This window comes from Botrytis porri (assembly GCF_014898465.1).
Source record: "Botrytis porri strain MUCL 3234 chromosome Unknown BPOR_007, whole genome shotgun sequence".
Lineage (NCBI taxonomy): Eukaryota > Fungi > Ascomycota > Leotiomycetes > Helotiales > Sclerotiniaceae > Botrytis > Botrytis porri.
In genome coordinates this window covers 1,768,621-1,795,998 of record NW_024066081.1, presented here as the reverse complement: position 1 = coordinate 1,795,998, position 27,378 = coordinate 1,768,621, and the positions used below count along the sequence as shown (strand labels likewise).

Below are 27,378 nucleotides of genomic sequence, written 5' to 3'. Positions count from 1 at the left end.
ATGGCTTCATCCGAGAAAGATGCTGCTACCAAAGCTCGCATCATCAAACACATGAACGCAGACCATGCTGGTTCTCTGTCCCACTACTTACAGCACTACTGTCAGCTCTCCAAAAGCGAAGTTTCCAAACCCAACCTTCTCGATATCACCCTCTCCTCACTCCGAATCTCTTCCAAGTCCGGTAAAACTCACACGGTTCCCCTTGATCCTCCCATGACTTCCTACGCCGATGCTCGACCTCGATTTGTTGCTATGGATTCCGAGTGCCATGATGCTCTCAACATCTCCCCATATACCATTACTCGATACGAGCCCCCTAAGTTTTTCTCCCATCGATTAGTCTTCGGCTTGTGTTTAATGACGATGGTTATATTTCTTACGAAATCGCACATTGTACCCGGTACATTCTTCTACGACAATGTGTTGCGATGGTTCCCAGGCGGCCCAGAAACTTTCTTGTGGATCTCTGAAACAATTACTATGCCGACTTTAGCGCTACATGTGATAGAAGTCATTTGGATGGATAGGAGCAGACTCTCGAAGTACAATGTCGAGAGAGGAAGTTCCTTGTGGTGGAAATGGATGGCAAGCTGTTTGGTTGAGGGGATTGTAAGTTATGCTAGGATCGATGCTATGATCAAGCAACAAAAGGAAGAGAAAGAGTCCAAGGGAAATGGTGGACATTAAGATCTTTGGCAGGCAACATACAGAACAATTCCACACAACGGCAAATTCTATGAGCTGTAGGGATATACTGCGAAACGAACGACGACCAGCACAACCTGGAACCATGACCAGGATATGATGAGAACATATTGAGAATATATTGATTGTTGAAAATGGAAGTAAGCTAGATACCATTGAGAATTCCACAATCGTCAATGTATTACTTGCCCTTTTATTTGCCAGTTTTCATTATGTCTTCATTTCAAAAGAGCCATCCTCAACTATGGTTTTTCGATAAAGTTCATTTTCCCCACTCTGCTTTCTTGGTTTCGAGGAGGATCATATCGAAGTTGACCTTTAATCCATGCGTCAAAGTTATGAGAGGCGTTGTCTCTGCCTAGGTAGTATTATATTAATGTCTGATACCCACCCCCGCAAAAACTTCTATAACCGTGCGAGCAAATCCCCAAAGCATGTATTCATCCTACCAACCAACAAATCCATGTAGGTTACAGATATCTTCATCTCCCGTCATCATGGTCGGTGATAACCATGATTGCCTAAGTTATGGGCGGGTCAGGATTCAATGCGGCTCTTTCATGGTTGGCGTTAAGCTCAGCCTCCGTTTCGCGCTTCCAACAAACGAGAGATATTTTGACTTCCTGATGCTGTTGGACATACTTGGAATTGACCTTTTTAAATGATATTAGAATCAGAATGCTTGGTGTGAATTTGCTGGTTTGCAATTATTTTCCTACTTTGTGTTTTCAGGTATCTGAAGTCTGGTACTTTTTCAGTAGCTGTTAATATTTGAGATCTTTTTCTGCGCGTAGATTTCTTGTCATTCAGACTGCTGCTACTTCGTTGTGGTTGTTACATTTCATTCATGTAGTTCATTCATTTATTTGATTTCTCCATTCTTTCTCCATACCGATTCTCATCTCAATACATGTCTTCACTCCTTACAACCCTCTTCCGCAGATCCCACTCCAACTACTATCCCAACTCCTCGACATCCATATCTACCTCTTCAAAAATGGGTTCATGTCTCTCCTTGTCCTCAGGCCCCTCTCCAAAAAATACAGCCTTCACATCCACAGCCTTTGGGCGCTCATCATACGTACAAATTGAAAAACAAGACGAGGTCAAGAGATCGTTACTAGTAAATGAAGAAGACTATTATTCGGATGAAGAAGATGTGGGTTTTATGGATGTTCCGCCTAGGAAATATAGGTTAAATAGGGGAAGATTGCAGATGCAAGAATATGAGAATATGGAGAGTAATGACCCATCACAGGATGATTTTCTTCTGAACAAAACACTTCCTCCTTCTCCGGAAGAAGGGGACGAGCCCCCGTTCGAAGGTATGATCAAAGTGTGGAGTTCGGAGGAAGAGGGAAGATGGATGTGGCCAAGGGGAATGGGGATCCCGGTGGTGGTTAGTGAGGATTATAGAAAGTGGAGAGAACAGAGAGATGAGAGGGTTGGGGGGTTGAGATCTTAAATTGAATTTGGGTTTGTGGTTCAGGAGTTAGGGGAAGATACAAAAGGGTTTTGGTATATAGGACATTTGTTGTTCAATTTGGCTTCAGTGTTTAGGAGGTAGGCTGATTTCACACTTTGGGATTGTTCAATTTTATATTACATGTAAATTTTAGTAGTAGTGGTTTTGGTTTTGGTTCTAAAGCGTATATTGCCATCTCATTTTGCTTGCGACAATTTATTTATCTTTATTGTAGGTATACTGAGGCTTGCATTGTAATGACTGTCCTAAAAAGACTATGGAATCGAGATATTTCTCTTGATATCTAATGTTGGCTACTGTACAAGTAGGACCATGAAGCCTTCCCACATTTTCTATTTCTCTAGCGGGTTTAACTTGCTTGCCATATTCCTGAATTCTTCTTGCTTGGACTTACTAGTGGTGGAGAATAAATGCTGCAATCTTCCACTCTATCAATTTACAGATGCGAAAATTGCAAAGCCTATCCACAATTTCCGTTCATGGTGAGGTACAACTTGATAAGAAGCATACTACAGCTATGTTTATCTCGCATACAAGTTGATGAGAAGCGATACGTTCACCTCGTGCGCAGTTCGTCTGATCGCAACATATACGAGAATGTGCTCTTGTTTATGAAGATCACAAATTGCGACCTCTAACCACCTAGGCAATGCCCGCACTTCTACGAGAAGGATTATTCTAGAAGAGAATCGCGATCGTGATCGTGGAGCGTGGAGCATTGATCTCCAGGTTACACTCTCTTTGAGCCTCTTCCATACTACACCAATTATCTCATTAATTTCTCAGACCACTCCAATCAAGACACATCAAAATGAGGTGGTTCTTGGGTCTGCATACGGACATCAAAATATGAACGCATATCAAGCGCGCGGTAATATAGTCAATTATCACGTGGGTCTCGGGCCGGACTCGACCAAGAGATACCGGCCGGATGGGGCTGATGATGGACAACCGAGTTGTTCTCTCAAGTTTCTGTAGGCACGCCGAGAATGTAAGGATGAATTCAAGTAACTTTTTACGTTCAGTATGGTCGGTCCTCATGACATCGTCCTCGGGGGAAAATCCTCGGACCCTGTGATATGGCGGTGCAGTGGTTGTCTTCCTTGTTGGTGGTATTAGATATCTGGGCTATCTGGGCTATGGGTTTAAGGGTTATGAAACCTTATAGAAAAAGTTTATATTTTCTCGGAGTTTCTAGGGAATATTCAGGGATCTCTTTACATTGTTCTCTAGAATGCCTTCACGTGGGTCCAGCGAATCATCCAGTACGCATTCTCTACCAAGGGGGGGTTCCTCTTCCGGTCGGGGATCAGCAAATGCTCTTCCAGTCTCGAGAAATGTTAGCTCAGAACGAGCAAGTCTCCTCAAACCCTTTGGTGTAAGCATTGATCCAACCCACCGCAGACCTGTGTCATCAGGTACGAACAGTGGGTATCGTAGTGATAGTGATGGATATCAGAGCGGAAATGATACCCGTAGGAGGACAGAATCTAGGGGTAGAAGTGGGGGAAGTAGGAGTGGTTCTGGTTCTGATGCTACCACTAGAAGTAGAACAAGGAATGATTTGCATAGTAACTCGTCCTCGGCAAATCGAGATCGGAGTCAGAAACCACGATCATCTTCGCAAGCGTCATCAACTCGTTCCAAGAGAGATGGATCGGTTAGCGGAATACCAAAGTATTATGATGAAAATGACCTTTTCACTCACCACATCCCACCGAAAGACTTTGAAAGATTGAGAAAGGAGGTCAAACCGACTAAAAGCCCATCAGAGGTACCAGACTATTACGAAGATAATGACGTTTTCAATTACTCTATCCCGCAAATGGACCATGTAAGATCAGCAAAGGAGGTTATACCTCCTGATCACGAACGGAGAGCTAGGTCAAGAAGTCGTCAGGAAATCTCTAAGAGAGATACAAGTACAAACTCTCATAAAATCACTGGCGCGAACTCAGTATCATCCCACGAGATGAAGTACTCGAACAGTCCGCTGGAAATACCTAAAAACGTGGCAAACAAGGTCCAGATCAACAGTAAGTTATTTCCAATCTCTGATTACAAAATAGATATTCAAGCATTTAACATTCATACAGAGCCAGTCTATCACCCTGAGGAAGAGGCAGCAGAATTGGATGGTGATGTGGAGGAGGAGAGACCAAAAATTAAACGGAAACCAGTCAGAGCTAAAGCGCAATCAGGAGGGGCACATTCGAGGGAACATGCGAATCGGCAACCGCGCTACCATGGAAATGAAAATCCACACGAACCAAGAAAACAATTCAGTTTCGCGTCTCTCAAAAAACCTTCAAATTCAGAGGAAACGCCAGGTAGTACGTGGGAAAGCGTGGGTAGAAGAATATCAGACAACCCAAGCCCTCGAGCTCATCCCACCAACGGGCTAGGAAATACACGACCGCCGGAACGTAACATCCGTGAAGAATGGTGGGGAGATAAAAGACGTCCAGCTCGTACACCCCAAGAGCCGGTAAAAGAACAAAAGTCGAAATCTAGTCGTTACTATGCAACTAATAAGATAGATCCGAGCCCAGCAGGCGAAACCCGTAGAAATCCTTCACAACACTCAGAGCGATATCCTTCATCAAATGACTTTTTCGATAAGATCGCTCCTCGAGTACAGGAGGAAGAGAAGAAGAAGAGTTCATTGAAGAAGTTTGGAAGGGCTCTTGGCTTGGGTCGTAGTAAATGATTGGAATTGGACTGAGATGGTGTGTAAGTTTAGCAGGATTTAGGTTAGATTAAAGGTGTTCTGTACTCTTTTTTCGTTTCGAGAGACTGTTGGGGATCTTGATACTTTTATCATTATTTGACTTTTCATCGTTGGGTTTGTTATTGTAAGCTTATTTGGTTGGTTCAGTGTGTTTTGAGCGACTGGGGATTTGTTTGTGTAGTTGATGTGTTTGATTCATTTTTCGGGCCTTTTTACATCTCACATTGAGGCTGTATGCCTTCTATTCTACGATGAAAATAGTTACAGAGTGAGTAGATAAAAATTTCCGACCAGGTTTCGACTAGCTCTAAAATGCACAGAATTCAACAAATTACTCAAGTAATACAAACTAATGAGTCGTAGGTACACGCTGCCCTATTACCGAACATATCCTCGCTTGTGCGATAGGAGAACATGACAAGCTTCCCGCGTAGATTTCGACGCAGACGATTCTTTTAAGTAAAATGATGCAGTGTTCAATCGAATATGACAAGAGCTCAGAATATCAATAATAATGAATATTCAACCATTCCCTATCATATCCTGGTCCCTAAATTCAGATTGAAATACAGGACGTAAGATTTTCATCGATTTGATTTCATGTCGCTGATAACTGTGTCTGATATTACGGACGGATATAAAGTTAGTTGTGATGTGTATAGGGTAGTAATACTATGGCTGACGTTGCAACTGAAATACGTATTATAGTGTATAGTATAAACCAAATATCTACAGTCCCAAATGTTTCCCAAAATGGGTATCACTGAAGATATCGAAACACCGGAATGTACATACTTCAGAATTGGAGCCTATATTATCAAGAATCGAATCAATTTATACCTAATAAAGAGAGGGAGAGCTATCAAAATACATTAATTCATGTTTGAAGTATTTCAATTTCTGTATCTCAGGATATTACGAGCATATTCGATATAGCTGGGTTCTTGAATACCTAGGTACTGTCAGCAATATTCGAATTCAATAATTTTTATTGGAATATATTCATGAAGACCAATATGTACTACTAAAGTAAGATGTAATTGAAATATGGAAAATACTGATTAAAACGCTGATTGGATTAGGAGTAATCATAGCGACGGTCTTCCAAATATATAGATTTGAGCATCAAAAACTCGAGGTAGATAGATGATTGCAAATCAACAGTTAAATAAATTACCTAGCAATTCACATATGTACCCCCGGAACAATCATCATCAATAAACAGAAACGTTTGACCTTTAAACCACTTCAAAAAAATACACGAAGTAACAACAAACGCATCTAGAAACCACGAAATGACAAAATCCTTCCACAGATGCATTAGTAAGAAGGAGGATTCACAGCTAGATTACCATTTGCCTGCCTTCTCGCCATATAATCAAACTTTTCCACGATATTCCGCAACGGACCCCACGATACGTAGCGCATTCTATGTATGGGAATTCCTCTCGCAAGACCATAAAGTATAAGATTAGGCTTCGTGATCCTACGACCGATATCGAAATCGATTTTCGGCGGCACACCTCGATACCATCTCGCGCGATCGCGACGGGAAAGCTCTTCCACGACTCCGTAATTACAATGCTTGGCGATGAGATTTTTGAACGGTGTAGATCCGCTTGTGTATCGAAAATTGTCGCTTTGCTCCGGCCACATGGGTGCGATGTATTGACGACTTGGGGCGACAGCCAGCTGGCCTCGATGGAGTTCGAGCGCAATTTGTCCCCGGCGATTGGCGATCATCTGAGCTTGTGTCATGCCAGCGGGAATGTGTCTGAAAAAGTCGAGACGATATCCCATTGCGATCATGAGAGCATTGTAGCAGACCATTGCAGCACTGATTTGTGCGTCTATCACAGCTGCGGGTCCAGGAATCGGACTCTGAGCTGATGCGTTGGTTCGCATCATCCAATGTTTGGGGTTAAATTCGTTTCCGCTTATAGAAGTACTTCCTATGTAGGATGAAAGGAAGTTCAAGATATGGCCGATAAGCTTTTGTTCGGCAATATAGTGCCGTGGGAGTGGAGGAACGAGGTCTGGCCTGGTAGATTGAAGTCCGTTGTAGTCGTCCAGATAGTCGATGGTTTTACGTTTGGGTGAAATTACTATCAGTGTATGATGCCTGTATCCTGGTCCAAATCGATCATCTATCTGCTCATAGTTAGAAAGTGAGCAATTATTTGCTTAGAAAAGATTCTGAAGAGAACAAAATAAGTGATGTGGGTTTTTCATCTGGTACTAGAATCTGTGAACTAATTACGAACCACTTGCATAAATATATGAGATGCCTGAGCAGCGAGCGTTCTAGATCTTGCGGTTTCGTGAGAATGCAGCATCCTATCAGTAACTCGAAAGAGACCGTTTAACATTCCCCCTTGGACCGCCATGAATAAGCCTGATGTCTGTCATAGTCAGATTGTCAGCGGCTGTCTACTGGGGAAAATATTTAACGATACGAGAAATGAGTACTTGTGACCAGACCAGGATAACAAGAAATGTAATTTGTGAAACAGGAAGGAAAGCAGGGCTTGGGATCAGAGAACACCCTTAAGTATGAATGATAGTGAAATACCGAAAAAGCTTACGAACATTATAAACCGACTGAGTTAGTACATCCCATGTGGCCGGGTCACGAATAGTTTGCGCGGGATACGTCCCTGGAGGTGGCAACCAAAGCTCTGCTCCAATAAATGCACAGTAGGGAATATCATTTACACCATTTGCCGGGCGAGGACAGAGAGAGTTCACTCTTTCGCAAAGCAATCGAAGAGATTTGTTTACTGCATATGCTGTGGGTACCCACCATGAACCAGGGGGAACAGGATTCCCAGGTACTCCGGCATACCCAGGCCCGTCCCAACCAGCAATGACCAGGATTTCATCTGGTGTAGTGACTTTCCCTGCCTGACCAAGATTATCCGGAGCGACCTGGACGCGGAGTGGTGCATATGGTGGAAAAGGAACAGGTGGGTTGATAACTGTATTAAGTTCCACTATCTCCGCAGCGGTCAATGGACTAAAGAGTCCTACTGGAGCCTGACGGAATGGCATATCGATTAGACAATACGATAATTACGCTTGAAGTAAGATGCGAAATTTTGCCCAAAAAGTTTGAAAGCAAACATACTGGACGCGCAAAGTTGATTCAAAATAGTATATCAAGGACAATGAATGTCGGTTATCGACAAAGAGTTCGTGTGACACATTGCCAGATTTAACAATGACTTGGTCGAAAGGAGTTTATTTTGAGTCTAAAGTCCCCCGCATGTAGACTATCTTCGTGAATGGAATTTAGTATCAAAGAAAATTTCGGAGAGGATATTGGTTTAATTGTTTAAGTGACTATAAACAAGGGCCACAAGTCTGGTATCAAGTGAGAATTGAATATTAATGTTTTCCATAAGCGTTATTATTCGCAGTAGGAGAGAAATGAAAATGAGACCCAGATAGGAAACAAAACAAGTACAAATCAGAACTTTTGAAATTGCACAACACAGTGAAGTGCATCATTTTCAATTGTTTTTTACCATGAACTTCATGGCCTGCGATCTGCAGGAGAGCGACGAACGTGCTTGGAAGGATCAAGGCATGGTATTCGATGACCACCGTGTTTGATAGCTGATACTGTGAATTTGTTTTGATAGAAGGCCATATTGTGAACTGAAAGAAACGGTGAGAAAGAACTCAGCTGCGCGTTGATGTATGTTGTATCAAGTATTGTGAGAACTGGTGAAGATTGGAAGATAGTTGATCAGTACTTCAACAGATACCTTCCTACAATACTAGCAGGTATGTAGTATACTGTAAGAAACAATGATTATGAGGAAAAGATAGAAACGAGTGCGACGAGGACTGAGGGGTTGAGAGCCCCTTTTAATGAGAAATTATATAGAGGGCCATATGTATACCCAGGGAAGTTTCCGATATTGAAGCGAAATGGATCATGGAATGGAATACATTGAGTGTCACGTGAGTAAATTTTGGTAACAACAAAATTACCAATATACATTGATATGAATCATGAAAACACAGTGCATCTGGAGAATATATACCGGACAACCAGGTAGGCAATGCTTCCGTGAACCTAATGAACCTAATGACCCTCATGACTCTAGAACTACTATGTAATTCGTACTAGATACGACGATTTGACGGTTTCAGACATCACCGGAAGGGATTGATAAGATAAAGGAACTTTTTTGTAAGTTACATATGAATGGAGAATAAAATCAAATGTCCGCAAAGAAAGTTATGGGGAAAATTCTCCTTTTGTACGAAATATATTAAAGGTGGAATGTAGTGGAACATCAATAGGATTAATAAAGTACGTCCCCTCCCGTATCCCCTGTACTCAACCATCCAATCCATCAATTGGAAACAAGAGCCATCGTTGAAATTGGGTTGACTGCGCAAGTGCGAGTCTCAATTGAGCGATGGGCTATCTGAATATCCAGATTGAGCTCTGAAACCAATTCTAGAATATCCCATCATCAATGCTTTGACAAATAACCGTTATTTACCATACATACGCAGCGCAACGATGATCGGTCCCGAATACTGAACGAAAGAACGGAACCATCATTTCGAATCTTACTCTAATAAGCTTTCTCATCACCAACATCAAGCGCGTGAGCGACTTGGCATACATGACGGATCGAAGGAGCCAGCGTTAATTAAGGGGAACATAATCACACATCTGTTACACGAACGTACCAAGACCTGTCAAGCCTCTCAAGCCTTTTCGAAGCTTTGCTTAAGCATTACACAAGCTTCACGCAAGAGATCATATATATGAAAGCCAAGTCGGGTGTTCAATCAAGATCTCTTGTGTGCAGCGTACGCGTAGATCTCGAGCGTGTGAGATTGGCGATGTTTAACGTCTGGTGAATGGCCAGCACAACCAGCACAGCCAGTACCGGCATTTCAAGTAGAGTAGCATTTTGATAAGTTACGCGTACGCTGTAGACATGGTGGTTCCCATCAGCGGTTGTGGGAAATCAGGGGTACATTGTCAATTTACCAATAATATGGTCTTACAATTTCTTTTCAGAAGAAAGAGAAACCCAAATCCCCATACAAACAAATAATTAGAACCAGGATCCCCACCCCCAAAAAGTCCCCAAATGTGTATGTATGCAAGTGCATTAGATTCTTTACCCGTGGTTTCTCCACAACTTATATTAAACAATGCTTTTGGGGAGCACCTTCACAATCAATTCAATTCTCCGAAAAGCCTCCTGTAATTTCCTCGCTCCAGCGGTAGTATACGAGAGTATCTGTCTGATGACATAGCCCCTTGTATTAGACAATTTCTTCCATTGTGCTTCTGTATATAACTTCTAAATCCTCCAAGCGAATTCATCCCATCGAAGTATCATCACTCTTTACATTTACATTCTTTTCAGTTTCATACCTTCCTTTTCGTTTTACCATTAAAAGAATTACATTCGTTGAACATAAAATTGCCGGTCAAAATGCGTTCTGCGATCATCCTCGGAGGCTTGGCCTCAATTGTTCTCGCCTGCGACAACCCAGATAATGATGCTTGTGCCAATGCTTTTACCGTTTCCTCCGCCGCAGCTGGTCCTTTCTGTGCTACCTACACCCAAGCTGCAAACTCAGCTTCCACTGGTCTTCCCGCTTTCGCTACCGCTTGCGCAAACAAGCCAAAGAAGTTGTCTAGCGCATGCAGTTGTCTTCAAGTCGCAACCACCTTGGCTACTGTTGCCGTAAGTACTCTCTTCTTAAAGGAAATACCTATGCCTTAAAATGGGGACTAATTCGTCATTAGAGGAGCACAAGTGCCGCTGCCGCCTCAGGCGTAGCTGCCTCAAGCGCCGCCGCCGCCCCAGTTGCTGCTAGCTCAGGTGCAGCAGCCGCCAGCTCATACGCTCGAAGCTCCTACGTCAAATCTGTCACCGCCTCAGTCTCTGCTCTAGCTCACAAAGCAGCAACAACAAGTGTTGTTGCCAGCACTTCGGTCCCGGTCCCAGCCGTTTCATCCTCTGCAGGTGCAAGCGCCCCAGCCATTACATCGGCCCCGAGCGCACCAGCTGGATGCACAGCTACAGCTTACGCTGATATTGCTGAAATTATTGCTTCTTGCACAAACATTGTTTTGGACAACATCTCTGCTCCAGCAAGCTCCACCATCGATCTTCAAAAACTCCAAGACGGATCCACCGTCACCTTCTCCGGAACTACTTCATTCGGAACCACTGCCGATGCTGACTTTAACCCAATTGTTGTCAAGGGTACCGATATCACCATTACTGGAGCTGAAGGACACGTTATTGATGGCAACGGAGCTGCATACTGGGATGGAAAGGGTTCCAACGGAGGAAGCGCCAAGCCTGATCATTTCTTCGTCGTTCAGGATGTCGTCAACGGTGTCATCTCCAACCTCAACATCCAAAACTGGCCTACTCACTGCTTCGACATTACCGGTGCCCAAGGTCTTACCGTCTCTGGACTTACCCTCGACAACTCTGCCGGAGATGCTCCCAACTCAAAGTCTGGTGGTGACCCAGCCGCTCACAACAGTGATGGATTCGATATCTCTGGCTCCGACTCTGTAACCCTCAAGAACTGTGTCGTCAAGAACCAAGATGATTGCGTTGCCGTCACATCTGGATCCAACATTCTCGTCACCGGAATGACCTGTTCAGGAGGCCACGGTCTCTCCATCGGATCCGTTGGAGGAAAGTCCAACAACACCGTTTCCGGCATTACATTCTCCGATTCCACCATCACCAACAGTCAAAACGGATGCCGCATCAAGTCCAACGCTGAAACCACCGGTACCATCGAGAACGTCACCTACTCCAACATCAAGATGTCCAACATCAGCGATTACGGTATCGATGTCCAACAAGATTACTTGAACGGTGGAGCGACGGGTAAACCAACAAACGGTGTGACCATCTCTGGCATTACCTTCTCCAGCATAACCGGTACCGCCACTGATGATGCATACAACTACTACATCCTTTGCGGAAGTGGTTCTTGCTCCGACTTCACATTCACCGATGTTGCCATTTCTGGAGGTGGAAAGGCTTCCACTTGCAACTACCCATCTACTGGATGCCCAGCATAAATGATTGACGTGGAGAAGTGATGAACTTGAGGCATGAAAACTCAAGCTTAAGTGAAAAGGAATTCTGGTGAGAAATCAGCTATTGATTAGCTGTGAAAACACAACTTTTGTATATATATTTAGTTCTTGTATAGCATTCGAGATTAATCATTCTCTTGAATATTTAGATCTACTTGAACAATGAGCGATTCTTTGAATTGAATAATAAAAATTCCCTGACCGATATAGAATGCAAAGTGAGGAAATGTTGAAAATTGTTCAAAACTCCCCAAACAAAGCCCCCACGTGAACCAAACACCCCCCAAAATTCTTCAAATCCTCCCCTCTTATTTACATTCTCAAAACCCACCTAAAAATCCCCTTCCAATCCAAACAACTTCCAAAAGATATGTAAAAGAAAAAAAGCAATTTCTTAAGCCAAAAACCCCCTCCCTCACCCTTCGTCTCCTTCCAAAACGCAAAAGCAAATAAAAAGGCCGTGATCACCACCCCCCACCCGTACCCGTCAATAAAAAAATAGCAAAAAAATGCAAAATTCAAGTGACCTACGCAGGGATCGAACCTGCAATCTCTTGATGTCGAATCGCAGGACGAAATCCTTTAATCGTAGTCAAGCGCCTTGCCATTGGGCCAGCAGGCCAGTTATGATGTACTGTTTTTGTTGAAGAAGAGAACGATATTTAAATATCTGAAGTTGGAAAAAGAAACAGGCTGGAATTGACTACTGGTAAAGCCTATTAATAATCCAAATGTCCCATTTCAAATTAAAGAATTAAATGTTTAAATAATTTTATTATAAAAATTATTCAGGGATTTATTTAATATTATTAATTTTCAAAGTTTCATTATTGATTGATTTGTTATATAATTTATTGATTTTGGTCTCTTTTTTCTTCTACGAATAGAGTATATAGAGAAACTTTTTTGTATGCGTATGAAAATAGTGGGGTAGGTTTTCGGTGATGGAGTGATGATAGGTGGGTGGGGTCACTGGTGGGTGGTTCGGTGGGATAGAATTGTTATATACTAATTGTCATCCATTAGAACCATTGATTGTCGCATACCTCTATGGTGATCACATGACTTGCTTTGAATACAGGAAGACCCTTTCTTTTCCATTACTGTATCATCATGACGATTTTCGTCAATGGTTGATACGGAAGTTCATGAGTACCTCCGAGGAGCAAGTCACAGTTTGCATGCATGCTCTACGTGACCGAAACAAGAGGCGGGAATTGAGTTTCCTTTCAAGGAACTTATTAATTGAACTATAGATTTATTTCAAATTAAATACTAGAATTTGAGTCGACTATACGAAAAATCATACATATCACATTTGACGAGTCACATGCAGAGCTTTTGCTACTAACGACATAGTCTTACTTGTATTTACTGGTAATAATGCATTGACATAAGTATAAACGAGTGTGTTTCCTGTCAATCTACGAAAGCAGGATAGAACGCAAGGTCTTTCTCAATCAGAGCTTCGATAAGCATCTCATGCAACAAGCTGAACATCAAGTCTCTTGAATCCACCCTTGTCAGCAACTTCCTGTTGCAAAACAACCATTCTCTTCTGGTCACCAGTTGGATCAGCCGAATCGCCTTCAAGCTTCCATTCGAGGAATTCGTTGGTGTAGTTGGGACTGAAGTCTTCATTCAAAACACCAAGACGTTTACCATACTTGGTGACCTTTTCCCAATCACGTCTAACATTCTTGAGATCCTTCGAGAAGTATGCGTAAGAGCGCTCAAAGATCTTACGATTGACAGCAGAAGCCATTTCAGGTTTGATGTCAATGTATGTCTTATAAGCATCGGATGGAGAACCAAGAACGTGGTCGGTTGCTCGTTTGACGGCTTTCATGAATTTGCGGATCTTCTCTGGATTTTGTGCAATGAATGCATCATTTGCTGTCATAAATTAGCTAGATACTCCAAGTGTTAGGACTATAAGACGCACCGATATACAAGATGGAACAGAAGCAACAACATCCAAGTTCAGCAAGCTCATCAATACGGAGCATTTGAACATCGGAGCGAGGGCGACCTTTGTTTGCGAGCCACTCTTCCAATTCGACCATTTGAACGTTTTCCAATCCGATGCCGGCATGAATAGTTCCCTCGATGATAGCCTTTGAGACATTCATACCACAACGAACAGCTTCATAATCAGTTGGCTTCATTCCATAGTGCTTGGTCAACTCATCGATTTGGATCTATGACCGAAGATTGTTAGATAGTTGTCGCTATAGGAGTATACAATGCATACTTTTCCAAATTCCCCAACATATCCAATCTTCTTTCCTTTGAGACTGCGAAAGTCGGTGGTAATTCCACTATCCTTAAGATAAACCACTCCGGTGAATGGCTCATCAAGTAAGGATCCGATGGAGGTCACGGGAAAGTCCCGAGCTTTGGCGGCAAGAGTATGGATCATGGCTTTGAAACCCATATCGACTTTTTCGGAGCCGATGATTTCGGTAACATCTGGTTCAGTCAATTAGCTACCACTCGAAGGAAACCATTCGAGTCTTTGATTGCTAACCACTTGGATCATTAGGCTCGAGAAGAGCTACCTTGATTCCTTCATCGGCGAAGTATTCAAGCTTTTGAGCAAGATAGACAGGTGCATGATATGGCGTTGCGTGCCTATTGATAAACAATTGTTAGATGTTTCCTTAGCTTCAAATGAGCTCTTCTATCCACTTGAAGCTACAGTTAGATTTATGTAGCCTACCAGTTCATCAAGAATGTGATTTTATCAGTCGACATTCTGTTGATCAGGTAGCTAATACATGGTTAGAAGACTCGCATGGGAAGGGAAGGGGAAGCATGTCCTTTCGCTAGAATTATCTAGATCAAGTTCATATGTACGGTATAATCTCAGATCCAAACTCTATCCATCGCTGACTTGAAGTCATAGATGGACAGAATTTGGAACACCCGCCATGCCTTTGTTACACGTTACCTTGATCTGAGGATGATTCATAGCGCGAGAGAGCCACGCTTCGGTTCTTATCGAACATACTGAATCGATTGGAGGCGAGTAGGATAATTGAGAGTTGAAGTGGTTAGAGGTGAGGTTGAAAAGTTCGAATTTGTGAGTGTAGAGAGAAGAGAAAAGAAAGGAAGAAGAGAAAGATAGAGGGGTAACTCTATTATGAGGCACAGCTTGTGGTCAGCTTCGGCCCTAGTGCGGGGTAAAATCAACGTGCACCCACCATAATGCAGAAGCCAAGTTGATCTATTGATCCCAACAAAATCAGGTCCTACCAATGAGAAGCCCAAGGTATGACTAAATTCAATTAAATGTGTGCAAATCGAGAACATTATGCCGGTTAAATGGATTGTCATCACCATACTTAAGGAAGGTGACTCCAGATATAAATTGCGAACGGCGTCCCGAGTACACATCATGAACCTAAATTTGTACTCATTTACACGTGGTGCAGGCATTTGAGTTTATGCCTACATGCAGTTCTCTCGGTGTTTCTACTCTAAGTCCAGGTCGGCCACTTGAAGTGGTATGGAACTGCGTCGGACTCGTGCTCCATGTGTCGTTGACTACGATTAATCACATGGTGGCGACCTGACTACTATTCTCTCTCCTCATGAAATAGGCTTTCTTTGGTCCTCACAAGCAACAACTACCAATGCAAATATCTCCACTTAGAGAGAGCCTTTCCGAGAATGATCGTGGGCGGCAGAAAAAGCGGCTTCGTCAAATTGTAGTTCTGTCAGGTCTAGTGAATCCAGGATCGTAGTAGAAACTTGTAAAGCATTGATGTCTTGCGAAGACACAATTTCTCGAAGACTGTTTAGTGCTACTTGTTTAAAAATCGCATCTGCAGCAGGAATTCCATTGCTTCCTCCGGTACAGGCACTCGGGAAACAATACCCAGGGCGATATCTGGAGAGAGCGGATAGATATCCTCGACTTGAGTTTCTGTAGGGGCAGGAATGGGACTCATCAGATTCGTAGAGCCTACGTTTAGCGTGGTGCAAGTATCATGTCAATCCTATCATTCATTTGAGCCTTGGACAAGTAAACGGAATGCACACTGAAAGATTGCAGCTGCCATAGTCATACCAAATCCTAAAGCAAGAATCACTGGAAACATGTAGCATTTCGGCTCCATTGCAACTAGGAATGATGGCTATCAACGATAAAGGAGCACCCCTTGTTCTCGAGACCTGCGAATTCATCATCCGAGTCTGCCTATATGTGCTGCAACATGACATTGATGCAGGACTTCTCTTACTGTTCATGAGGAGCTCGTTGAAAGAATCGGACAAGGAGTTCACTATTTCATCGTGAAGATTCTTTGCTTAAATAAAATGAGACCAGCACTGATATCCTTGAAATCTAATAACTTTTTACTATACTTGTGACAGGAGATAACAGTTCATAAAGAGCTTGAATCAAAAGTTCCTCTATTGATACTCACGTCGTACTCACAACAACCCACTCATACTTTCCCAAGGAGGCAACGTCGAGCATTTTGATCAGCATCGCGCTTTAAAAGTAAATCGACCATATCTTTATGACAGAATCGAGCCGCAACCACTAGAAGATCACGATTCCATCTGTCAACTCCATCGATATCAGCTGCGGCGTAGAGGAACCTTTGGATAATCTCCACATTACCTACCTCTGCATGGTACCTCTATAAGTCCCCGGACTCAGATGGAATAAGCGAATCTTCGAAGAAATTACCCATATATCGAATATTTTTCCAGGTTTCGAAGTAGAGAGATATAGATAGGACAGCACCTGTATCTAACCTTCCGCTGACACGGCCACGGGTTAGCCGCAGAACCCCGAATCTTCGAAGGTAGATTGTGCAAGCGGATATACAGCCAAAAGACCATATTCATGTCTCCTCGTAATTCAACTCCTTCAATAGATCCAGACCCTGTCTTTCCTCACCACCGATCATCATAATGTAGATAACGAGGTAGGATCTTTTCGAAACCATGCAAGTACTCTTGAAACAACTTCAACATGCTGGCATTTCTAGCTCACGCAGCAGATTGTATTGGAGAAGGCAAGACAAATAATCGCACTTATCCATAAAAGTAAAGATCAAATCCAGCACCTTTCTCCAATATCTCTCATCCCATAACAAATTTCATACCCATCTCAAACGACCAACGAATCGCACCGAGGAAAACCTAACATTATGAAATTGACAAATAATCCGAAGAATATGCCAAAACCCAAAACGCGAAAACCCCGGCCCCACGAGCTCCGAATGTAATCTTGCCGTGAAGAGGCCAACAGAGTCTAGATCCCCACCAGCTACGACCAATTCCAACACGAAGGAACACTTTAAATTATATCTACAGACCAACCCTCAAGCTACCGCAATCTCCTTGCATACAAAGATGGATTCGCGATCAAATCTTCGAGTATCACATTGTAGATAATTCGGGGAATGCAAATGTCGATGTGCGCTCTGGATTTCGCTCTAGCCTAGCAACCAGATAGTGCTATTTCGTTTGTCTAAGAACTGTGTATAAATGCAATATAATGGGAGTATTTCTAATCTCTCATCGTGTCAGTCCACTGAATCGAATCTACTTGTCATCTTCATCTTGATCTATTTCACTCATTCAGAGCCAAGTACGTCTGGAGACTGAATTTCATCCAACAATCTACCATCACCACCCTCATTTGGATATTCGATCAGAATCACAGATTCTCCAAATCTCTCATCGAGCATCCTTATACCTTTACACAATGCACTATTCCGTCTTTAGAGCTGCAACGGTAGCCCTCTTAAGACTCTGTGGTATCTTTGCTGCTCTAATTGCTGCTACCGACAGAAACACGGCAATGTTGACTCTGACGCAGCTTTGAATTACGACGTAGCAAGAGAAACTACGCAGCCTGATCTTACAGTCAATGTGAAGTAAACGTAATTGGTGAAGAGTTCCTGATAACTGATACCGCAGTCTGACAACAACGGTTCTTGGATAACGAAGTCCTGATATGTTGGATGTTCTCTTCTGCTGAGCTGTTTGAATCTTAAAGATAAATAAATATAATAACTTACTTCTTCTTTCGTGGTAAAGTTTTTAGAACAATGCATCTTATTTGATCCGGTTTTCTGGGGTGAGGGGATGGCTGCTGGCCTTCTGGGATAGATTTTCCACGGATTGACATCTTGCTATATTTGCATCTCATCTTCCAATAAAAAGTTTGAGCCAGCATGTCATTTGCAAAGGAAGTTCTCTTCAGTAAAGACATGACCAAGGCCTAGAACTGATCCACGAATGAGACTTTATTGTAGCAAACATAATAGTGCTATAGAGATTTGACTGATTGTTTTCGGACCGGACCTCAGAATGTTTCAAATACCTAGGTAGTGTAATAATTAGGAAAGGCTTACTCTCGCTTCATAATGCGCAATGAGGTGATGACTCCCAGGAAACCTCCGGTTTTGTCTTACTGTAGGGTTAGTTCCAGATTTAGAATTTCTAGCACGGTCTGGAATTTTCGTGTTGAGTGTCAGTACACAAACTTAAAGACTTTCCAGTTTATTTTACTTCATGAAAAGGTTAGGATCAAAAATTAGAATCGCGAGTCGAGTAACGCGTATTCACCCAACTAGGAGCGCCGAATTAGGATCCATTCAACCTAAATGGTTGATTTATATTTCAAGGTACAACAACACTGTCGTTTGTTGTAGGATGTACACTTTTTTGAGTAAGTGACACTAAAAGACTGACCACAGGCAACCAAAAAAGGAAGTTTGAATCAAAAAGTCGTGTTGCCTGGTTGGTGCATATGATTAGACTTCCCTTTTGGACTTCACTTAGGGATAACTCGGCTTGCAATGGATTCTCCGTGTGCAAGAGAGCCAGTCTCGACGTATGCCATCCAGCGTATGTTGAAAATGTCTTGTTACACAAGCTAGAAATTTGTTGCCTTGACTGAAGAGTGATGTACGGAATAAATGTTGTCGTGAAATGTACAAAAAAGGCGGCACACTGATGCCTCTTGTGAAACGAAGCAAACTCGAACGGAACCATGTGGATAAGCAATTTTTTGACACAACAATCCTTCGTGTGAATTATAAATCGATTAATCCCAAGCTTAGAAATCCTCCTATCTATAGGAATTGTCCATGGTATATACAAAGCAAAACCCGCAAATCCCTCTCTTGATATCCATCGTTCGTATTCCAAAATCAGAGATGGGAATGTAGTCGAAGTCGAGTTCAAAAACCGGAAGTAACGCCAGGAATGTAACAATGTGGTCAAATAATTGAATGATCCACCAGTCGGAGAATGACGAATGCGGCTGTAGCAATAACGGTAATGGTACGACGACCCAAAGGGGGTTAAATATGTGAAGTTGTGTAATAATACCGGTAGTATTCATTCGGTACCTGCCGGTGGAACATCTCCATCTTTTGTAACAATTACATAGTCAGCACTGGTCCTGTCCCCATCAACGAGTTCGTATTCACCTTCGCTAGCACCTGGGGTAGGTGGTAGAGCTCCTGGAATATGTGATGCTAGAGCTGTTGTGTATGATTGTTCTGGCTTTGGAGCAGCTGGCCTGGATGCGAGACTCTCCCCGCTTCTTCCAACACCCCGCGGTGCGACATTGTTTTCAAATTTTGGTTCTAAAGGGCTTATAGGATCGTTTGTAGACTGTTGTTGAGAAACTGAGTTCCCTGGCGAGAAGCTTCCGGGGCTTGCTGCTGCTTGTTTGGCCTTTAGTCTTTCCTCGGTCGCTTTAAGTCTGGCTTCGAGTTCTTCGAGCTCGGATGTTTTTGTAGATATTTCATTCTTCCTGATAGATTAAAATATGATCTTAGCATTGTGTTGTTGAAAATAGTGTTGTTGGGAAGAATGCAAGAATTATGAGGCCATACTTCTCAGAAACTATAGCGTCGAGGTCCTCGCTGCTGTCAAGCTTGAACAAATCATCCAATGCGAGAGCGAATGATCGTGCCATTTGACTAAATACCCATTAGTCTCATAACACAGCTTCCAAACCCATCAAACCTACGATTGTGGCCTGCCAGTTGGCACAAATTGACTGTCGAGTTCGGCGTCGGACATGATTGATTGTGAAGTTAAAGTATCTCGAGCTATCTGGATATAGGGCTGTAGCTTAAAAAGGACCCCGTAATTGAGATCTTCGGGTACGCAGCACGAGATGGAAAATTGGAGGTTGGATATGGAATGTTATAAGAATGGTAGATGGAAAAGTCGTCTTATTGAGATAAGAGTTGGATGATTTCTGGAAAAGTAGTAAACCTTAAGATTAACAGATTCCGACTTCTTCTTGTATCTGTTAATGAATCGTAATAAGTTTGATGCGGATCTCTTGATGCGGATCCTCTGCTTTCATAGATTGAAGGTTGGCACCTTAAAGAGAAATAATAGGGGCTGCTAGACTAGTGTCGTGTGAAATTAATGGAGAAGCTTTTGGTTCGTTCTTTCCGTCAGCTGGGGGTTACAAATGACGAGGAGTGGATAGATATATGATCAAAATTCAGGAACAATCTCAAGGGCTTTTGGTTCATGACAGTTTAATCAAAATATGAAAACGTCTAACGAGGTGAAGTTGTCTCGAATGAAAGTGGTAAGGGGAGTCGGCAAGTGGAATGTGAGGAATGAATGCGTATAAATTCTGTCAACTCAAGCCACTCGAGTAAATATAGATCTATGGAAATAGAATAATCAGACCAGCTTTATGCTGGTAAATTGATGTATTGAAAAATTAACAATAGCTAGATAACATTCAGATATTTGGCATGAAGATCATCATTAAGCAATACCCAAATGGGCCAAGGTAAGGTTGCAATATTCCTAGAAGGTTTTATCGCTTCATGAAGCAGATGAAAAGCAAGTTCGTAAAGCATTGATGTGGCTATCAACAACGCATAAAGGTCTGTCTTCGGGCAAAGGATAAATGGACGGGTAGGATATTGGACATAAATAGGGCATAGATTGAACGTATATTTGAATAAGATGACAGGAGACCTCTCCAATGCCATGCACACATTAGAACACCTTATTCTCTCCATTTCTCGAAGCATTTCTCAAAGAGTTTAGACGACCCCTTTAATGCTGATGAGAAGCGACAATTTCAACTTGGGGCAAGTATTCTGGTGAATATACCAAAAACCCATGAGAGGTGGTAGGTAGTCTCCTTGAGAAATAGCAGACTTGGATAGGTAGGTAGATAGGTAGACAGGTAGATATCGGTACTCGGAAACTTTATGGTTTGCTCCCACTACATTCATCGTCATAGATACCGGTAGATACTAGGTCGATGGTAACTCTTACTGTCAACTCAGAGCGGTAGATAACTCTACCCGTCATAAACTGATGAGTGTCTGGGTGAATAGCTGAACGATCTACAGCGCTGTTTTAGCTTTCTGGGAAGGGTAAAATCCTTGACACTGATGACAATGCTGAACTCAGTATACTGTATATGCGAAGCAAATATAGTGTGGGAGTGTAGCTGGCTTGACTGTGAAAAGACTTGGTAGCTGGAAAGACAAACATCATCAAATCACTACCAGTATGTCTATGTAAAACATACTCCGTGGGTAGGTATGTAATCTTGCATACATAACTCCATAGGTCTACAAGTACTGTACATGGCACCGAATCAATGGAATGCTTCACCGACGATTCCCAACAAGAAACCCCCAAAGAACTGGAGGATCTTCACATATACCTAGGTAGCCGACCAAAAGCTGGCTTTAAACTCCGAGTCCATTTCCATTTGCATTGCCATTGGATCTGATTTTGTTTGATTTTGTTTTTCATTTTGATGGGGACACGTGACCATTCTTCCAAAAATTTGGGCTAGGAAGCTACCTAGTAGGGTATTGTTATGTCCAGAACAGAACATGCGAATGTGAAATGGTATGAATAACCTCAATACTCATAAATTTGACCAGAAATCACTCAATTGTTCTCCCCATCAACCACAACCCAAATTTCTACCAGTCACGTTCAATTATAACTCTGGATAAAGATTTAATCCTTCAGTAGGTTTTCGCATCGATTTTATCGCTTTAAATGCATCATTAATTATTGGAAAAAGGTTGTCTTGATCCTCGGAACCTTTTATCAATTTAATCGCGAGTTTGATCCACCCAACTTTCCTCTTCTTCGTCGTGGCTCCCCTTCACCCTCCCAAAAGTCGTGGAAATCCCCTCGAAAGCTGGCGAGGAGGATACCGTGGCATGAATACTACTACAGCCTATACGCCTCTTGAATGTTTATTGTTATTTCAATCTTTAGTTGCATATGGCACCGATCCAAACTCATTTACTCAAATTTCTCAACTTTTGACCAATAATTCCCTGGTCAAGGATGGGGAAACATACGATGCTGGAAGACTGAGTGCGGATCTATTGGGGGATTTGTATTTACGACTTCTGCGAGAGGAATTGAAGAATGATGCGGAGCAAGATGTGCAAGAAGAAACTGGACCGTCGCCGTCAAAAAAACGAAAACTCTCAAGTCCACACTTGCCAACTATCAAGGATGCCCAACCTTATCGAGAAAGATTGCCAATTTTAGTGGAGAGGTTATATGAGCGGTACAAAGATTATATGGTACGGGCGATCAGGGAAGATGAGGAAAACTACCGAGCTGTTCAACGAGATATTGCGGCAATTGAGAGAGGAGATTGGGATGAGAGAATATTGAGAGAAGAACGGGCGGTCACGGAACAGAATGGGCACAAACAAGTTGCGGATCCTGGCATGAAGCCGAATGGTACCACTAGCAATATTCCTATCACAGAGGAAGGTATATCGAAGGAATCCAAACCTTTGGATAGCAGACTACAGGATCCACGGCCGACAGAACCTAGGCGTCTAGAGCCTCAGCTGCCACAAATCAAGTCATTTGAGATAGCTATTCCTCAATCATTACCTCAAAATGTAAGAGAGCAATCAAGAACAAAAGCATCTCCATCTCCCGGTCCATCTCCAAGAACCGAAGGTCGACCAGAAGGTTTGGCTATCAGTGATGTTTTAAACACTCAAAATTCCACCCCCGTTCCTCCCCCCAAAAATGTTACGGAACAGCAGCCTCGAAATGGTATGCAACACGGAGTACCACCAATGGCTCATCAAAGATCTGGCAGTCATGGTCCACATGGTCCATCTCCTTTACAAACCCAGGCTCATTCGCCACAACTTGGTCCTCCTCCTTTGCAATGGGAACCACCATTTCACCCCGGCGGTCCCAATCCTCCACAGTTCCATAATCCTCAACCTGGATCTCCGCATCCATCTCCACACTCCCAGTTCTACCCCCCACCGTTCCCTTCATATCCTCCTCATTCGTACCCGCCCCCCAACCATCGGAATTCCCTACCAAGTCCACATTTACCTCCGCCCCATCATTCTGTACCATCATCTCCACTGAACCCACAATATCAACAAGGCGTTCTATTACCACCCCCTCATACTATGGGCAGACCTCCGAGTACTACTGGTACGCAATTAGATGCGTTAGCAGACGTTGCTGGACAGCAATATCGTGCAAATTCTGGGTCTCCTATGGCTCAGCAAGGACCTTTACCTCCGGTCTCTTTGCCTCCAGGGTCTATGCCACAAATTCCGCCTCACATGCCATATACACATTCATTCCCACCTCCACCTCCACAAAGACCTCTCTCCTCGACCGGCCATCCTCCCCCTCAATGGATCCCCCCCTTCCAATCACCACCATACCCACTACCATATCAACTCAATGGACCTCCAAATACCCGACCGCCATTTCCCCGACCAGAACTTGTTGCTCCGGAAAACAGGCAATATAATTCACCTTATAATGCAAATCAAACTCCACGGCCTTCTCTACCCATTAATAGTTCAGTGCAGCCAAGACCGCAATTGTCGCAGCCTCATACTCCGTTGTCTCAAGCACCTCAGACATTCATGACTGGGAGTGGCACTAAATGGACACCAAGACCATCTGGCGCTACTCCACGATTACCTAGGGAGCCTTCTCGTCCACAAGCCGAAGCTCTTAGTCCTATATTAAAACCTAAAGTATTACCTCAATCAGTAGAAAAGTCTCCACAAAAGAAATACCGGCCAAAGCAAGATCATGTAAAACCGGGCAACACCAATACACCGAACCCGTCACGCAAGCGAGCTGGCAGTATAACCTCAACACCCACCATTGGCCCATTTAGAAGAAGTCAGTCAGTACAATCACATGCTGACGAACTTTCTCTGGAAAACGAAAATTCTGGTCTTCACTTTAAACAAGAAGTCGCAACACCCCGTGGCGTTGGTGATGTCGCCGATATAGCGACTGATGAAAGTACAAATCGACAATCCAAAATCCCACAATCACCTCGTCAAGCAATGAAACGAAAACGTCTTGATAGTCCTGAACTCAGGGAACCCCGTGGTCCACCCCTGTTCGTTTTATGGACTCGTGCATTTCCAAAGATTAGTGTATCTGCCTTGGAATCAATTAGTGGTCATCGGAACGCGAGCACATTTGCAAACCCTGTTAAGGAGAGAGATGCTCCTGGTTATAAAGATCTCATTCTTCGTCCACAAGATCTCAAATCCATTCGAACGGCGATCACAGCTGGACATAAAGCTGCGGCGGCTGCAGCTGCAGCTCTGGCTACACCAGATGATCAAGGTCAATCAAGTGCATGGCTGCCTATCGCTGAAGATCTCATTCCTCCAAAAGGCATAATAAATTATGCTCAATTTGAAAAAGAATTGATGCGCATGTTTGCCAATGCTATTATGTTTAATCCCGATCCCGATCGTGGGTTTGGTAAAGCATTTGAGAATAAAAGGAAAAAGTCCGAGAGGGGAGCAGTGTATGAAATTGATGAGAATTCATTGGTGAAGGATACAAGAGCCATGTTCATGGATGTCGAAAAAGATATTGGAGCACTGAGAAGTGCAGAGAGGAGAAGCGAAGAAGCTGCGGAAAGAGAAGCTCTTGGCGGACCTTGGGGTGTCAGGCATACAAACAATCATGCTGCACCTGATGGTGATGATGACGATGATGAAGTTGACGAGCTAGCAGGCGATGGAGATGGAGTTGTAGGGAACGGAAGTGGCACGATAAAAAGAAGAAGAAAGGCTTAAAGTGGTGACTTCGCTTCGTAGTATTAGTCGCCCTTCAAGGAAATGTAAATATTATTGTGCTATGAGACATACGTTAATAATGAAAATGAGAAATATTCTCATCGAATACACGAGTTTCCGAGTTTATTCGCTGGTAATATAGTGATGCTGGTGGTTAATGATGATGCTTTTGTGATCGAGGAGAGTTCGAAGGATTAAGGTAGTGTCATCTACATCAGCTATGGGACCATGCGTAGAGATAGGATATGGTTGCATAGGTCAAATATTGATGGGCATCTAATATTTATAGATCTTTCCTAATAGCACACAATAATTCAGAAACCCCACTGGAGGCTAGAGTCCCTAATATAGGAACTTCTAGAGAGTAAAATATAGGGGACTTATTTACTTAAGCTTTCACTTCATAGAGATGAGATTGATGCGGTATCATGAGTTTTCATAGTGAAATTTGATGGATTTATGGTTCAGGAATCAGTGATGTTAATGCGAAATTGATGAGCGGGGAATGAAGAGTATCGGGGAAGAGGGTGTGTTAATTGCTTGATAGAATAGGGGGGAAGTATAGGGAGAGGAAAGATGAGGTGGGGTCTTTCTCTTTGGAGTTAGTTCCTGTATCTATGTAGCTGTGATGCTTTACCGAGCGGGATTTGCATGTTGAATATATGTTTTTCTGGATCTTCATGAGATTGTGGATTTTTAGGATGTGATCAACGACATGTAAGTTGAGAATGGGAGTAGTTCATATATTCCCAAGGCTTTGCACAGCTGGCCGAGATCACGCAAATGATGCATAGGATTCTTCGCTAACCACGGAAGGAATTATCTTCTCAGCTGGGAATTGGAAAACTTCGCACATTTAGCATTTTAGACTGAAAGGGTTATCTCTCATTACATTTGCCATTGTACTAAGGTTGATAGACTTGAAGAAACATAACGTGTGTAGTACATTGATATTTCAAAATCGGCAGCCATCAACGAAAATTGCAAGGAATGTTACCTTGAAAAGGTTTCGGGAGCAGCTGTTACGCTGGAAGTCAAATGTGTGCTTAGCGCGTTGCTACATGAAGACCATCGCAAGAGCAACTAGCAGAAGTACTGTGATATCGAAAGAAAATAAGTTTGGGTATATAGGTATATAACAATTCGACTCGCGAGATTCGTTCGCGCCTCTTGACTCGTAATTTCATGAATCAACACCTATCTTAAACGTGAACTAATCGACAACGATCTTTCCAATTTAACCATATGTACTACAAAGCTTCTAAGGAGCAATCCTCCAAATCTATACACTCAATAGCTGGAATTGCACCTTCTCCGCATCCTTAAAAACAAAACAAAAGAGCATGGAAACTTAGCTTTCCTCGGGCGATTCATGAAGTACAGAAAGCATAGAACTCATCGAACTGACATCACTACTATAGTAAGACCTAGTGTCGATTAGTAATTTCTCAAACGCAATTCTACCACCAAAATATCAGTAAAACCCACCTATCATCGTCTCTCCGGAACATTCTGCTATCTGGACTAGTCGCATAATCTCCATTTGCATCTTTTTCCCTATATCTTCCTTCATATCCATGTTCGTCCTCAATATCTCTCATTTCTCGTTCCATATACTTATTGTCACCTTCCAGCTCGCTTATGTCCTTCTCCAGATCGCGTAGCTCCTCAGTATCACCGTATCGTAAATAGTCTGCCTCAGTCATTACTTTCATTTGCGGTATCCAATCTGCTGTGAGATATTTCCGTTCTTCAGATTCAGAATTTCGACTCCGGCTATGACAAAGTTCTTTCTCTCTGTGCATTGTGTCGCGGGAGTCGGATCGTCCACGTTGGCTACTATAGTCACTACCTAAAGAATGGATTAGTATGCCCTTTTCCAGGGAAATGGTGGAGGAACTCGTCACTTGCCAGATTCGCCGGAAATCATGGAACCAGTTTCTTTCCCCTCATATTCCTCCTCAATCTTACTTGACCAGCAACCCATAATTTTAGGTATCCTATAAGTAACTAGGTATGTAAGAGTATTTAACTTTCGGGTATCAAAAATATACAGTGTTGTGTCAACAACGTGCATAAGAGAATCTAGCACCGGGCTTCAACTAAGGAGACAAACATCTTTACGAGAAGCGGCATGAGAGATGTAGATATCTCTAACATCATTGAGAAAAGGCTGACGCGGTTCAATTTGGGTCGAGACCTTAATCATGGTTGTTCATGGTGTTGGATGTTGGGTTAC

At 42.8% G+C, this 27,378-nt stretch overlaps 10 protein-coding genes across 10 annotated transcripts; 5 read left to right on the top strand and 5 right to left on the bottom strand.

Annotated features, from left to right (window-relative positions):
* On the top strand, positions 1-687 carry EAF01_005882 (uncharacterized protein; the record flags this gene model as incomplete). Its single annotated transcript, XM_038914136.1, has 1 exon — positions 1-687. One exon carries the CDS (start codon positions 1-3, stop codon positions 685-687), a length of 687 nt encoding a protein of 228 aa, XP_038770585.1.
* Positions 688-1,702: 1,015 nt separating this feature from the next.
* On the top strand, positions 1,703-2,170 carry EAF01_005881 (uncharacterized protein; the record flags this gene model as incomplete). Its single annotated transcript, XM_038914135.1, has 1 exon — positions 1,703-2,170. The coding sequence occupies one exon, from the start codon at positions 1,703-1,705 to the stop codon at positions 2,168-2,170; it is 468 nt and encodes a 155-aa protein (XP_038770584.1).
* Positions 2,171-3,425: 1,255 nt separating this feature from the next.
* Positions 3,426-4,901, top strand: EAF01_005880 (uncharacterized protein; the record flags this gene model as incomplete). Its single annotated transcript, XM_038914134.1, has 2 exons — positions 3,426-4,227; positions 4,288-4,901. The coding sequence occupies 2 exons, from the start codon at positions 3,426-3,428 to the stop codon at positions 4,899-4,901; spliced, it is 1,416 nt and encodes a 471-aa protein (XP_038770583.1).
* Positions 4,902-6,242: 1,341 nt separating this feature from the next.
* Positions 6,243-7,973, bottom strand: EAF01_005879 (uncharacterized protein; the record flags this gene model as incomplete). The annotated part of the gene is made up of 3 exons (XM_038914133.1): positions 6,243-7,073; positions 7,187-7,324; positions 7,512-7,973. 3 exons carry the CDS (start codon positions 7,971-7,973, stop codon positions 6,243-6,245), a joined length of 1,431 nt encoding a protein of 476 aa, XP_038770582.1.
* Positions 7,974-10,225: 2,252 nt separating this feature from the next.
* EAF01_005878 (uncharacterized protein) lies at positions 10,226-12,224 on the top strand. Its single transcript, XM_038914132.1, has 2 exons — positions 10,226-10,651; positions 10,714-12,224. Exons 1-2 carry the CDS (start codon positions 10,397-10,399, stop codon positions 12,016-12,018), a joined length of 1,560 nt encoding a protein of 519 aa, XP_038770581.1. The 5' UTR covers positions 10,226-10,396; the 3' UTR covers positions 12,019-12,224.
* A 1,292-nt stretch (positions 12,225-13,516) lies between these two features.
* EAF01_005877 (uncharacterized protein) lies at positions 13,517-14,793 on the bottom strand (the record flags this gene model as incomplete). Its single annotated transcript, XM_038914131.1, has 5 exons — positions 13,517-13,932; positions 13,982-14,237; positions 14,291-14,508; positions 14,567-14,670; positions 14,759-14,793. The coding sequence occupies 5 exons, from the start codon at positions 14,791-14,793 to the stop codon at positions 13,517-13,519; spliced, it is 1,029 nt and encodes a 342-aa protein (XP_038770580.1).
* An 897-nt stretch (positions 14,794-15,690) lies between these two features.
* On the bottom strand, positions 15,691-16,142 carry EAF01_005876 (uncharacterized protein; the record flags this gene model as incomplete). Its single annotated transcript, XM_038914130.1, has 2 exons — positions 15,691-16,006; positions 16,084-16,142. The coding sequence occupies 2 exons, from the start codon at positions 16,140-16,142 to the stop codon at positions 15,691-15,693; spliced, it is 375 nt and encodes a 124-aa protein (XP_038770579.1).
* A 3,265-nt stretch (positions 16,143-19,407) lies between these two features.
* On the bottom strand, positions 19,408-20,100 carry EAF01_005875 (uncharacterized protein; the record flags this gene model as incomplete). Its single annotated transcript, XM_038914129.1, has 3 exons — positions 19,408-19,828; positions 19,911-19,997; positions 20,048-20,100. 3 exons carry the CDS (start codon positions 20,098-20,100, stop codon positions 19,408-19,410), a joined length of 561 nt encoding a protein of 186 aa, XP_038770578.1.
* A 2,144-nt stretch (positions 20,101-22,244) lies between these two features.
* EAF01_005874 (uncharacterized protein) lies at positions 22,245-25,139 on the top strand (the record flags this gene model as incomplete). The annotated part of the gene is made up of 1 exon (XM_038914128.1): positions 22,245-25,139. The coding sequence occupies one exon, from the start codon at positions 22,245-22,247 to the stop codon at positions 25,137-25,139; it is 2,895 nt and encodes a 964-aa protein (XP_038770577.1).
* Positions 25,140-26,483: 1,344 nt separating this feature from the next.
* Positions 26,484-27,126, bottom strand: EAF01_005873 (uncharacterized protein; the record flags this gene model as incomplete). The annotated part of the gene is made up of 3 exons (XM_038914127.1): positions 26,484-26,566; positions 26,628-26,987; positions 27,047-27,126. The coding sequence occupies 3 exons, from the start codon at positions 27,124-27,126 to the stop codon at positions 26,491-26,493; spliced, it is 516 nt and encodes a 171-aa protein (XP_038770576.1). The 3' UTR covers positions 26,484-26,490.
* Positions 27,127-27,378: the final 252 nt, after the last annotated feature.